The sequence below is a fragment of the Schistocerca cancellata genome, chromosome 3 (genome assembly GCF_023864275.1).
Source record: "Schistocerca cancellata isolate TAMUIC-IGC-003103 chromosome 3, iqSchCanc2.1, whole genome shotgun sequence".
NCBI lineage: Eukaryota > Metazoa > Arthropoda > Insecta > Orthoptera > Acrididae > Schistocerca > Schistocerca cancellata.
This window is the reverse complement of record NC_064628.1, coordinates 368,387,041-368,400,538: the sequence shown is the minus strand read 5'-3', so window position 1 is coordinate 368,400,538 and position 13,498 is coordinate 368,387,041. Positions and strand designations below refer to the sequence as shown.

Here is a 13,498-nt window from a genome sequence, read left to right as displayed (position 1 = left end):
TTTGTAAAATTGCTTTTCTCAAGAAAATACATCTAATCCTGAACTAAACCCAACCTAATTGCACCTCTCAACTGGAAAAAGAGTTTTCGCCATAATGAGAATTTGTGTTTCATTCTTCAACATAACACCTGTTCTTGAATCATGATCTTTTTTCTGAGGGGTTAGTATCACACTAGCTCACAATTCTCAATTGGGGGAACAAGGAAAAAAATTTCAACACAGAACAATGTCACCAATCAAATAAGCCACATGCAAACTGTTAACTACTGGCATCTGCAAATGCTGTTTCTGTCTTTCTTTTTGTATATAAAATATGGTCAGAGCGTGATACTGCCCCCTCCTACCACAGAATGTTGGCTGAGAGAGACTGATATGTACCTAGTGTACCCTCAGGTCTAGGTAGCTAAGAGGTGGTAATTTAATTTGATTGCTAGTCTGTGAATGTGATATAATTTACATATTCATCTGTAGCATAGCCTCATGTTGAAGTTTTCTACTACAAAAGTACAAACCAATACAGATACAACAGAATAGGTTATAAATATGTCCCTTACTTGGCATACACACCAATTCCATTTTTCTTTTCTGTGCACATTTCCCGGATAGGATCTTTACTGCTGCTATTTCGATTATGTATAAGCTTCACACTCTCTTCACAACACCTTAATAAAGAAACTAGTTGTGTGGTAGGCACTTTCATAAAGCAAAACAAGTAATACATTATTCATATTTATCTTCCCACACTGTGCAGTTAATGTTCATTTCACTAAGCATCTTCGAAATATTTCGTCCATAGCTATCAACTAAAACTAGCATTTTTCTGTCTTTATAAGTTTTGTCACAGCACTTCTTGTTGCCATGGGGAAACGTGCTGTCCTTGTTATTCTGTTTTGTACAATTCCTTTGTACTTGTGGAACTTTCATGGTAATATTCACAGTATCTAAAGAATCATTTGGTTTCCGCAATGTTTGAATTATCGTATGTGTACATTTATCACGTGAAATCACTTCAAAGCTGCTTTTGGTAGACACAGCCGTTGTAAACAGTTGCTGGTATTGTCTCACGACTGAAATTGGCACACTGCAACAGTTCTTATTTTCATTACCAGTGCCGTCACTAGACATTTTCACTGTGAGAGATTTTACAACTGTCTCCTAATTACGAACAAACCCTTTTGCTGCTGTACGTTCCTGTTGCAGCGCATCGGCAGTACTTTCTTCTACTCCAAGAGAAAACTTCTTAACAGCAGTTTCTTGAAGGTCACATGTTTCCATGCCACAGTCACAGGTTTTACTTATCGTGCCTACAATCGCCAAACATGAAATGTGAGCCCACACATGTGTCACTGCACACAATTTAATATCTATGTCAACACTTTTGTTGCAACATACACATGAGACATTAAATAAAATACCGGTTTCTACAGAACGATTTACAACAACACCTATGCACGACATCTGTTCTTTCGTGCTTTCCGAAAGCTTCGCATTTTTGAATACCTATACCTTTCCTCCCCAGCTGTTAAAGCCATTAAAATGAAATGTCGTACACACATTTAAGATATGACGCAAAAATCTATGGAACAGTTACTTTCTGAAGTTGTTTTAAACTGAATTACGTACCATATATGAGTAAATGTGAGTAAATTATTTTTCAAGAACTTGGTTCCAAAGAAAAAAAATTCCACCAAAAAATATCAGCTTTGAATTTTGATTTTTCTGTGTATGGTAAAGGGAGATATATTCGTGATAAATGTTATTTCGCTAATTACTTTTGATGTTTACGAAATTAATCTTTTATGAATGCTTGCCTGTTAGGAATCGGACGTAATACAACGGTTTTAGACTGTATTTCTTATTTAAATAGTGTCACTGAATAAATTTGTGGCACAACTCGACTACAAGAGGGGATCGGTTGGTAGGACATGTTCTGAGGCATCAAGAGATCATCAATTTAGTACTGTAGGGCAGCGTGGAGGGTAAAAATCATAGATGGAGACCAACAGATGATAGACTAAGTAGGTTCAGAAGGATGTAGGTTGCAGAAGTTACTTGGAGATGCAGAAGGTTGCACAGAATGTAGTAGCATGGAGGGCTGCATCAAACCAGTCTCTGGACCTCTGGATTGAAGACCACAACAGCAACAGCAACAACAACAATAACTGAATAAATATTGCGGCAGCTTCCAAATGATAAAAAATATGCAATTTCGTGACATAGGTAAGTAATTTTGTGATAATGGTAATCTAATTTCTTGATAAATCGTAATTACAGTAATCATCATCATCATCATCGTCATCATTTAAGACTGATTATGCCTTTCAGCGTTCAGTCTGGAGCATAGTACCCCTTATAAAATTCCTCCATGATCCCCTATTCAGTGCTAACATTGGTGCCCCTTCTGATGTTAAGCCTATTACTTCAAAATGGTTCTTAACCGAATCCAGGTACCTTCTCCTTGGTCTACCCCGACTCCTCCTACCCTCTACTGCTGAACCCATGAGTCTCTTGGGTAACCTCGCTTCTCCCATGCGTGTAACATGACCCCACCATCTAAGCTTGTTCACCCTGACTGCTACATCCATAGAGTTCATTCTCAGTTTTTCTTTGATTTCCTCATTGTGCACACCCTCCTGCCATTGTTCCCATCTTCTAGTACCTGCAATCATCCTAGCTACTTTCATATCCGTAACCTCAACCTTATTGATAAGGCAACCTGAATCCACCCAGCTTTCGCTCCCATACAACAAAGTTGGTCGAAAGATTGAACAGTGCACAGATAACTTAGTCTTGGTACTGACTTCCTTCTTGCAGAAGAGAGTAGATCGTAGCTGAGCGTTCACTGCATTAGCTTTGCTACACCTCTCTTCCAGTTCTTTCACTATGTTGCCATCCTGTGAGAATATGCATCCTAAGTACTTGAAACCGTCCACCTGTTCTACAATAAATAAATAAATAAAAATCCTCCTATTTGGCACTCAATCCGTTTATATCTCTTCTCCACTGACATTATTTTTGTTTTGGAGATGCTAATCTTCATTCCATAGTCCTTACATTTCTGATATAGCTCTGAAATATTACTTTGCAAACTTTCAATAGAATCTGCCATCACAACTAAGTCATCCGCATATGCGAGACTGCTTATTTTGTGTTCACCTATCTTAATCTCACCCAGCCAGTCTATTGTTTTCAACATATGATCCATAAATAATATCAACAACAGTGGAGACTGGTTGTAGCCTTGTCTTACCCCTGAAACTACTCTGAACCATGAACTCAATTTACCATCAACTCTAACTGCTGCATGACTATCTACGTAAAGACCTTTAATTGCTTGCAAACGTTTGCCTCCTATTCCATAATCACGTAGAAAAGGCAATAACTTCCTCCTAGGAACCCGGTCATATGCCTTTTCTAGGTCTATAAAACATAGATACAATTCCCTGTTCCACTCGTAACACTTCTCCATTATTTGCCGTAAGCTAAAGATCTGGTCCTGACACCCTCTAAGAGGCCTAAACCCACACTGATTTTCATCCAATTTGTCCTCAACTAATACTCGCACTCTCCTTTCAACAATGCCTGAGAGCCGGCCACGGTGGTCTAGCGGTTCTAGGCGCGCAGTCCGGAACCGCGCGACTGCTACGGTCGCAGGTTCGAATCCTGCCTCGGGCATGGATGTGTGTGATGTCCTTAGGTTAGTTAGGTTTAAGTAGTTCTAAGTTCTAGGGGACTGATGACCACAGATGTTAAGTCACATAGTGCTCAGAGCTATTTGAACTATTTTTTGAAATGCCTGAGAAGATTTTACCCACAATGATGATCAAAGATATACCTCTGTAGTTGTTACAATCTTTTCTGTTTCCATGTTTAAAGATTGGTGTGAGTACTGCTTTCGTCCAGTCTGATGGAACCTGTCCCGACTCCCACGCCATTTCAATTATCCTGTGTAGCCATTTAAGACCTGTCATTCCACTGTATTTGATGAGTTCCGACTTAATTTCATCCACCCCAGCCGCTTTATTGCACTGCAATCTACTGACCATTTTCTCCACTTCCTCAAATGTGATCCTATTTCCATCATCATTCCTGTCCCATTGTACCTCGAAATCTGAAACATTACTGATTGTACTTTCACCTACATTGAGCAACTCTTCAAAATATTCCCTCCATCTGCCCAAGGCATCAACAGGATTCACCAGCAGTTTTCTTGACCTGTCCAAAATACTTGTCATTTCCTTCTTACCTCCCTTTCGAAGACTGCTAATTACACTCCAGAATGGTTTTCCAGAAGCTTGACCCAAGGTCTCCAACCTGTTTCCAAAGTCTTCCCAAGATTTCTTCTTGGATGCTGTAATTATCTGTTTGGCTTTGTTTCTTTCTCCAACATAACTTTCTCTGTCTACCTGAGTTCTAGTATGTAGCCATTTTTGATATGCCTTCTTTTTCCTTTTACAGGCTGCCTTGACTGTGTCATTCCACCAAGCTGTTTGCTTCATCCTACCTTTACACACTACTGTTCCAAGACATTCTTTGGCCACTTCTAGTACTGTGTCCCTGTACCTTGTCCATTCCTTTTCCAATGACTGCAATTGACTACATTCAACTAACTGGTACCTTTCTGAGATCACTGTTATGTACTTGTGTCTGACTTCCTTATCCTGAAGTTTCTCCACTCTTATCCTCCTACACATGGACCTGCTCTCCTGCACTTTCGGCCTCACAATACCAATTTCACTGCAGATTAAATAGTGATCAGTGTCATCAAAGAATCCCCTGAATACACGTGTGTCCCTCACAGCCTTCTTGAATTCCTGATCTGTTATTATATAGTCAATGACAGATCTGGTTCCCCTACCTTCCCAAGTATAACGGTGAATGTTCTTATGTTTAAAAAAGGAGTTTGTGATTACTAAGCCCATACTGGCACAGAAATCCAAGAGCTGTTTCCCGTTCCTGTTGGCCTCCATATCCTCTCCACATTTACCCATAACCTTTTCATATCCTTCTGTTCGATTTCCAATCCTGGCATTAAAATCACCCATGAGCAGAACACTGTACTTGTCCTTTATTCTAACAACTACATCACTGAGTGCGTCATAAAAACTATCCATCTTATCTTGATCTGTCCCTTCACAATGCGAATATACTGACACAATCCTAATTTTCTTGCTAGACACTGTCAAATCTATCCACATCAGTCGTTCGTTTACATACCTTATTGCAGCTACACTGGGTTCCATTTCTTTCCTGATGAAAAGCCCTACACCCCATTGTGCTATTCCTACTTTGACTCCTGACAGGTAGACCTTGTATTCTCCCACTTCCTCTTCTTTCTCACCCCTTACCCGAATGTCACTAACAGCTAAAACGTCCAATCCCGTCTTACTTGCAGCATCTGCCAGCTCAACCTTCTTCCCAGAGTAGCCCCCATTGATATTAATAGCTCCCCATTTGGTTACCATTCGTTTGCCGAGTCGTATCTTAGGAGGTCAATTAGAGGTGGGACTCCGTCACCTCTAAAGGTCCGAGGCATTTTGCTCTGATTGTTGCCAGCATCATATTTAAAGTACCAGGGAAGCAGGTTGCTCGCCTTACTTGCCCCGGGTCCCATTGAGTTTTACCCCTAATGATTGAGGGACTAACCGGTGGATTTGGTAGTCTTTGCCGTCTGAGCACAAAGGTGGCCACGACTTGGAATATGTCCGATATGCCCAGCCTTATTCCAAAGTAACTGGTATCCCGACTGTCAGGACCACTTACTTGGCCACTCATACGTTGCCCGTGGTTCATGAACTAGGCCATGATACCAGGAACCCACACCATGAACTACAATTACAGTAATTTCACAACGAATTCATTGGATTACTTCTTTTTTACAAACTAACAATACAAATGGTCATGCATGTGAAAAAAGTATTCATTATTGTTTTAACATACTGCTAGGCATTGTTTCCTATGATGTCTAAATCCTCGAACAGTTGTCGCATATATAAACATACTCCTCTGCGCCGGAATGCTGGCAGAGCACGTAGTATGGTGTTAAGCAAAACGAGCATCGGATCAATTTAGCTAAATTCTTTTGCGAATATCATCTGAGTAAAATTTACGGCATGTCCCACAAGGCCAATCATCTTGTGTCTTGTCTTTTTTTCCGTGTGGTTTTTGTGATCTCTGATTTCGATGTAGAGGCTTTTACTGCACTTCTTTGTTCAGACACTTTGCTCCTGCATCTTTTTATACTCTCTTCTGATCCACAGTAGGCCTATTGAATTTTATCACTACTGTTGGCATTGTCACAGATCGTTTTCCATGTCTTGGGCCATAGGCCTATTTTGTGTGGATTTAACAGGCTTATTTGTTAGCTGTGAAGCTCCAGAAATAGCATTTCTGTTGAAGGGATAAATTCCAGCTTTTCTGAAGGCGTTTTGGATGTTCTTCGTTCAAAAACTCTGAATAAATGCAGGATTTAAAATTGTAAGACAGTTGCTTCCGTCCGGCTTATCAGCTGGCTTTCATGTACTGGTCCATTCTTTTGGCTCAGTGAGTCTTCAATGATATATACACACCCACCTCAAGTGGCTGCAGCAGATGCGATGTGTGGGCAGGAAATGTCAAACAAGAAAATTTGATTGACATTAGCCACTTCTATGACATCAGGGTTATGATGTGTGAGAATCCATCACAACAATGAGAGAACGATCAGGAAGGATGGCACCCACAAAACAGTTGAACCATTTTAAAAACAAGTCACTATTAATCCACCCTCTGGAAGAGAGTTTTACTAATGAATTTGGAAGACTGTCATAGTTTAGCACTTCGCTCCACCGAACTCCTTTGAATGTAATCATAGGTGGAATCCATGTTCCATTGGTACAGATGAAGCCTAAAAGTGTATGCGACTCTCCACGGTCTGCATAAGTTCTCTTGTAAACCTATTGCTTTTCTACTGGCGTAATGAATTTATTTGCTTTCACGACATAGGACAAACCAGTTTCGTCACAATTCCATAATCGATCAGGCAGGTACTGAATTTTTAAATCTTCTGCCAATTCCTTTAATTGAGAAAAGAAACCACGAATCATCTCTTCATTTGGCATAGAAGCCCGTAAGTGGCAACGTTCTCAGGAGTTTGCAAAGTGAGGTTGTACCTCGTCTTGTAGCTCAACCACCACTACTTGCTGGCACTTCCTTTTCCGGAGTTTAACAAATTTCCATGACCAACTCGTTTCGCCAATTCGTATGCCACTTTTCTTACCATCGTAACTGTCAACCCGGAAAACAGTTCTTGCATTTTATAATGTAGTTGTATAGTTCTGTCTCAAGATCTGGCGTTAGAGCAAATGGTCTTCCTAATTTAGGAGGATATCGACCGTCTTACACAATTCTGTTGAGGTAGTCTTTTAATGTGCTCCACGAAAATCCATTTGCTTTGAAACTTGGTATATAGATACATTATTAACTTTCACTAATTCAGCAGTGGCTAGAAGTTGCTGAACAGTATACCTGCGGTATTTTGAATGATCCCTTGGCATGTTGTATGTAAACTGCAATAAATGTAGACATCTACATCTACATCCATACTCCGCAAGCCACCTGACGGTGTGTGGCGGAGGGTACCTTGAGTACCTCTATCGGTTCTCCCTTCTATTCCAGTCTCGTATTGTTCGTGGAAAGAAGGATTGTCGGTATGCCTCTGTGTGGGCTCTAATCTCTCTGATTTTATCCTCATGGTCTCTTCGCGAGATATACGTAGGAGGGAGCAATATACTGCTTGACTCTTCGGTGAAGGTATGTTCTCGAAACTTTGACAAAAGCCCGCACCGAGCTACTGAGCGTCTCTCCTGCAGAGTCTTCCATTGAGGTTTATCTATCATCTCCGTAACGCTTTTGCGATTACTAAATGATCCTGTAACGAAGCGCGCTGCTCTCCGTTGGATCTTCTCTATATCTTCTCTCAACCCTATCTGGTACAGATCCCACACTGCTGAGCAGTATTCAAGCAGTGGGCGAACAAGCGTACTGTAACCTACTTCCTTTGTTTTCGGATTGCATTTCCTTAGGATTCTTCCAATGAATCTCAGTCTGGCATCTGCTTTACCGACGATCAACATTATATGATCATTTCATTTTAAATCACTCCTAATGCTTACTCCCAGATAATTTATGGTATTAACTGCTTCCAGTTGCTGACCTGCTATTTTGTAGCTAAATGTTAAAGGATCTATCTTTCTGTGTATTCTCAGCACAATACACTTGTCTACATTGAGATTCAATTGCCATTCCCTGCACCATGCGTCAATTCGCTGCAGATCCTCCTGCATTTCAGTACAATTTTCCATTGTTACAACCTCTCGATACACCACAGCATCATCTGCAAAAAGCCTCAGTGAACTTCCGATGTCATCCACCAGGTCATTTATGTATATTGTGAATAGCAACGGTCCTATGACTCTCCCCTGCGGCACACCTGAAATCACTCTTACTTCGGAAGACTTCTCTCCATTGAGAATGACATGCTGCGTCCTGTTATCTAGGAACTCCTCAATCCAATCACACAATTGGTCTGATAGTCCATATGCTCTTACTTTGTTCATTAAACGACTGTGGGGAACTGTATCGAACGCCTTGCGGAAGTCAAGAAACACGGCATCTACCTGTGAACCTGTGTCTATGGCCCTCTGAGTCTCGTGGACGAATAGCGCGAGCTGGGTTTCACATGACCGTCTTTTTCGAAACCCATGCTGATTCCTACAGAGTAGATTTCTAGTCTCCAGAAAAGTCATTATACTCGAACACAATACGTGTTCCAAAATTCTACAACTTTTCGACGTTAGAGATATAGGTCTATAGTTCTGCACATCTGTTCGACGTCCCTTCTTGAAAACGGGGATGACCTGTGCCCTTTTCCAATCCTTTGGAACGCTACGCTCTTCTAGATACCTACGGTACACCGCTGCAAGAAGGGGGGCAAGTTCCTTCGCGTACTCTGTGTAAAATTGAACTGGTATCCCATCAGGTCCAGAGGCCTTACAGGTGAAGCTGTAGAAAGGGCACAACAAGCTTTCAAGGACTTGGAAAAAGGTAGGGAAATTTGTGAAGGTAAAGAAAGTTCTGTTGTTAGGCAGTTCCCATGGTAGAGGTGTTGGCCAACTACTGCAGGAAAATCTAGGTCCAGAGTACCAGGTCACAAACTTTTACAAGCCTAGTGCAGATCTGGCTCAGGTAACAGAGGATGTAGGTAATTTATGCAAGGATTTCACAAAGGAGGATGCCGTGGGATGCCGTCTGGGAAATAGCATTGACAAAGACTCTGAATATTCCATAAAGAGTGACCTGGTGAAGATAGCATCAGCAATGAAGCATACGAGTGTGGGATTTGTGTCTCTGTTGAGACGCCATGATCGGCCTCATTTGAACTCTTCCGTCGGGAGGGTGAACTTGGAGTGGGAGTGGCTGCTTAGGACGGATATAGGGTCCCATATTGGTTTGATTCCTGTGGATGCTATCGATAGGTGGGACTACACTAGGCATGGCCTTCACCTCAATAGGAAAGGGAAGGGAAAACTGTCTGGGTTGATTGCAGAAAACTTAAGGGGGGACACTGTCACAAGTGGTAAAATACCAGTGGTCACAGGTGTCAGAGGGATGCCTTATTTAGGATAGGGAAGGGGGAAAGAAAACGAGTTTTAAGAGAGATTGGCAAACACACTCAGTTTGAGAAAACAGATGAACAGGAGTCAGATTTTAGCATACAGCCACCATTTAAACAATGTTTAACAGAAAGTAATCAGAAACTGCCAGTTCATCTTCGCCAAAGCAGTTATAATCCCATTAGTATGCAATATCAGTTATCTTTATTACACCAGAACGTCCTGGGACTCAGAAATAAAGTTGATGAACTAATCATTTGTATTGATGAAATGAATTCATCTCACCAAATTGACATAATCTGCCTCTCTGAACATCAAGTGACCACTGGTATAGATATGTTAGACATTTCTGGATTTAAGCTAGCTTCCTACTTCTGCAGAGTAGATATGGATGGAGGAGGAGTTGCCACATTTATTAAAAACTGCCATAAATTCAAGAACATTGACATTCATAAATTCTGTTTAGACCAGCATCTATGAGCATGTGCAACAGAAGTAGAGTTCCATAACAGATCCTATATAATAGTAACTATTTACCAAGCACCTCCAGGAAATTATAACCTATTCATAAATCATCTAGAAGCTCTTTTGGGTTATTTAACAGGAAGAAACATAGAAATTTTGATTGCTGGTGACTTTAATACAGATTTTCTAATGCAATCTTGCAGTAAACATTTACTGCAGTTAGTAATGTTGTCTTTCAATCTAACTCACACCATAAACTTTCCAACTAGGATCACTAAATCCTCAAGGACAGCCATTGATAACATTTTTATAGACAAATCAAAGGAACAAAATCATATCATAAACCTGTAATAAATGGACTGTCAGAACATGACATGCAGCTCCTTGTTTTAGATGTAACTTCTAAGCAGACTATCAAGACTGCTAAATCTGAGTACAGGAGAGTAGTCAATCAACCAAAACTTGAGAGTTTTAGAAAACTGCTCAAAGATATGAACTGGAAGGATGTTTATAGTGCTCATGACATGAACGAAAAATATAACACATTAATGAACAATGTCAGTACCTTATTTGAAAACTGTTTTCCTCTAAAAGTTCCTCAAATTAAACAGAAGTCTATAATAAAACCATGGATTGCACAAGGATTAAAGCTTTACTGTAAGACAAAAAGGCAAATGTATCTCTGTCAACCAAGAATAGTTCCAATGCTGATGATTTAGCTAAATACAAGGAATACTGTAAAATATTAAAAAAAGTAATTCAGACATCTAAATAAATACACTACGAGAAGAAGACAGCAATGTCAGGGAACAAAATAAAAACAATATGGGATATGGTGAAGGAGGAGACTGGTAGAACCAGAAAGGAGCATGAGCAAATAGCATTAAGGGTAGATGACACATTAGTAACCGATGGGCATAGTATGGCAAATCTATTTAACAAGTACTTTATATCCGTTACTGATAGAATGGGATTGTCAGTATCAGTAAATAATGCCCTTGAATATCTGAAACTAGCCTTTACAAATAGCTTCAGGTACATGAATATGTCACTCACTTCACCAAAAGAAATAACTTCCATAATAAAATCTTTAAAAACAAAGTATTCTAGTGGTTACAATGAAATATCAACCAAGTTAGTTAAGGCATGTTCTTGTGAGTTTAGTACAGTTCTAAGTTACTTGTGTAACCAATCAATTATAACTGGGACATTTCCTGACTGGCTAAAATATGCAGACGTTAAGCCTCTATTCAAGAAAGGGGATAAAGAGATACCATTAAACTACAGACCGATTTCACTTTTGCCAGCATTCTCAAAACTTTTAGAAGAAGTAATGTACAGGCAGCTTCTCAACCATCTGACCACAAATAAAATATTATCAAGAACACAGTTTGGATTTCTGAAGGGTTCTGATACCGAGAAGGCTATTTACACCTACAGTCAAAATGTACTTAATTCATTAAATAACAAACTACAAGCAGCAGGTATTTTCTGTGATTTGTCAAAGGCATTTGATTGTGTGAATCACAACATCCTTTTAAATAAATTAGAATTCTATGGTGTCATGGGCAATGCTGCAAAATGGTTTGAGTCATAACTCGCTAACAGGAAACAAAGGTTGTCAGTGCAAGGGACTAGTGAATTAAGTCATCAGTCATCTTCAGAATGGGAAGAAATTACATGTGGTGTCCCACAAGGATCCATCTTATGGCCATTGCTTTTTCTTGTGTACATTAATGATCTCTCATCAGTTACACTGCCAGAAGCAGAGTTCGTTTTGTTTGCAGATGACACAAGTATTGCAATAAATATTATGTCGAGTGTAGTTGTAGAAAGATCTGCTAATGATATTTTCATGGATATTAATAAATGGTTTAAAGCCAACTCACTCACATTAAACTTCGAAAAGACTCACTATACACAATTCAAAACCTGTAAGAGGTTTCCACCCAGCATATGCATAAAGTATGAAGAAGAGCAGATAGAAGAGGATGACAGTCTTAAATTCCTGGGATTCATAATAAATTCAGTTGGGAGGAGCACACCACAGAACTGCAGAAACGCCTTAACAAATCTGTATTTGCAATTCGAGTGTCATAAAAATGAAAAAGCTTGCATACTTTACCTACTTTCATTTCATAATGTCATATGATATAATACTTTGGGGTAACTCTACAAATCAACCAAACGTTTTCAGAGTCCAAAAGCTAGTAATACGTATTATTTGTGGAGTAAATTCACAGACGTCCTGTAGAAACCTCTTCAAAGAACTGGGTATACTAACTACTGCCTCTTGGTATATTTACTCCTTAATGAAATTGTCCTAAATAATATTTCTCTTTTTCCAACAAACAGCTCAGTTCATACATACGATACCAGGAACAAAAATGATCTGCACAAGGACTTAAAAGCACTTACTTTAGTTGAAAAAGGGGTCCACTACTCAAGAACACTTATCTTCAATAATTTGCCAGCACACATAAAAAATTTAGTTACAAATAAAGATCAGTTTAAAAGGAGTCTGAAAGACTTACCAGTGGCCAACTCCTACTCCACTGACGAATTTTTTAATAGAAACAAATGATGTACTGTATATACTCATATCATTAGTATCGTTATTTCAACTTAAAAATGATGTATATACTCATACTATTAGTATTGTTATTTCATCTTAAAACAAATTGACATGTTCCACATCCACGAGGATCTCCTCAGCACAGATCTATGGAACGAAAAACTAATCTAATCTAATCTAAATGTAATTTCGTAATATCTCAAAACATAAATTTCGAAGTACAGACGTGTAGAACACACTATTAGCAATAACTTTGCTTTAGTACACTAAGCTGATATCTCGCTTACAGTTCATACAATTGCGCAAAATAAGAGAGCATGTAAAGACACAAATCTGTCGAGTGGAATTTGCTAAGAAAGTTTTTTTTCTTATTGATTTTCGATTCCTTGTTTAATACGCTGCTCTACAGCCGATAGATGAGTTAAACAAACAATGGCAAGATAACAAACAATATAAAAAAGGCGATAAATGGTGGCTTTGTTAATAACACTAACATGGTGGAAAGTTGCGGAATTTAAAATATAAAAACACGGCGTTGACTATGCGAATGAAGACACACAGTAAGTAGACAGGCACAATTAAAAAAATATGGTGACAGTCTGGTGTTTGTTCGCACGAGATAAAACACACAGTGTGCGATAGTATAGTGGCTGTTCACAACACTGACAGGGGATGCACAGCACTGAACATTCACTTAAAACAGCACTATAGGCGCACAGCGGCAGATGGGTTTAGGGGGAGGACCCGGACCGATGAGGGGGAAAAAAGGTAGGGAGGAGGGAAAAGAAAAAAAGGGGGAGCCAAT

The 13,498-nt window shown here is 39.5% G+C and overlaps 1 protein-coding gene across 1 annotated transcript; it reads right to left on the bottom strand.

Annotated features, from left to right (window-relative positions):
* Positions 1-1,155: 1,155 nt before the first annotated feature.
* LOC126176311 (craniofacial development protein 2-like) lies at positions 1,156-5,465 on the bottom strand. The gene is made up of 2 exons (XM_049923462.1): positions 4,730-5,465; positions 1,156-1,304 (listed from the first exon to the last, which is right to left on the bottom strand). The coding sequence occupies exons 1-2, from the start codon at positions 5,463-5,465 to the stop codon at positions 1,156-1,158; spliced, it is 885 nt and encodes a 294-aa protein (XP_049779419.1).
* Positions 5,466-13,498: the final 8,033 nt, after the last annotated feature.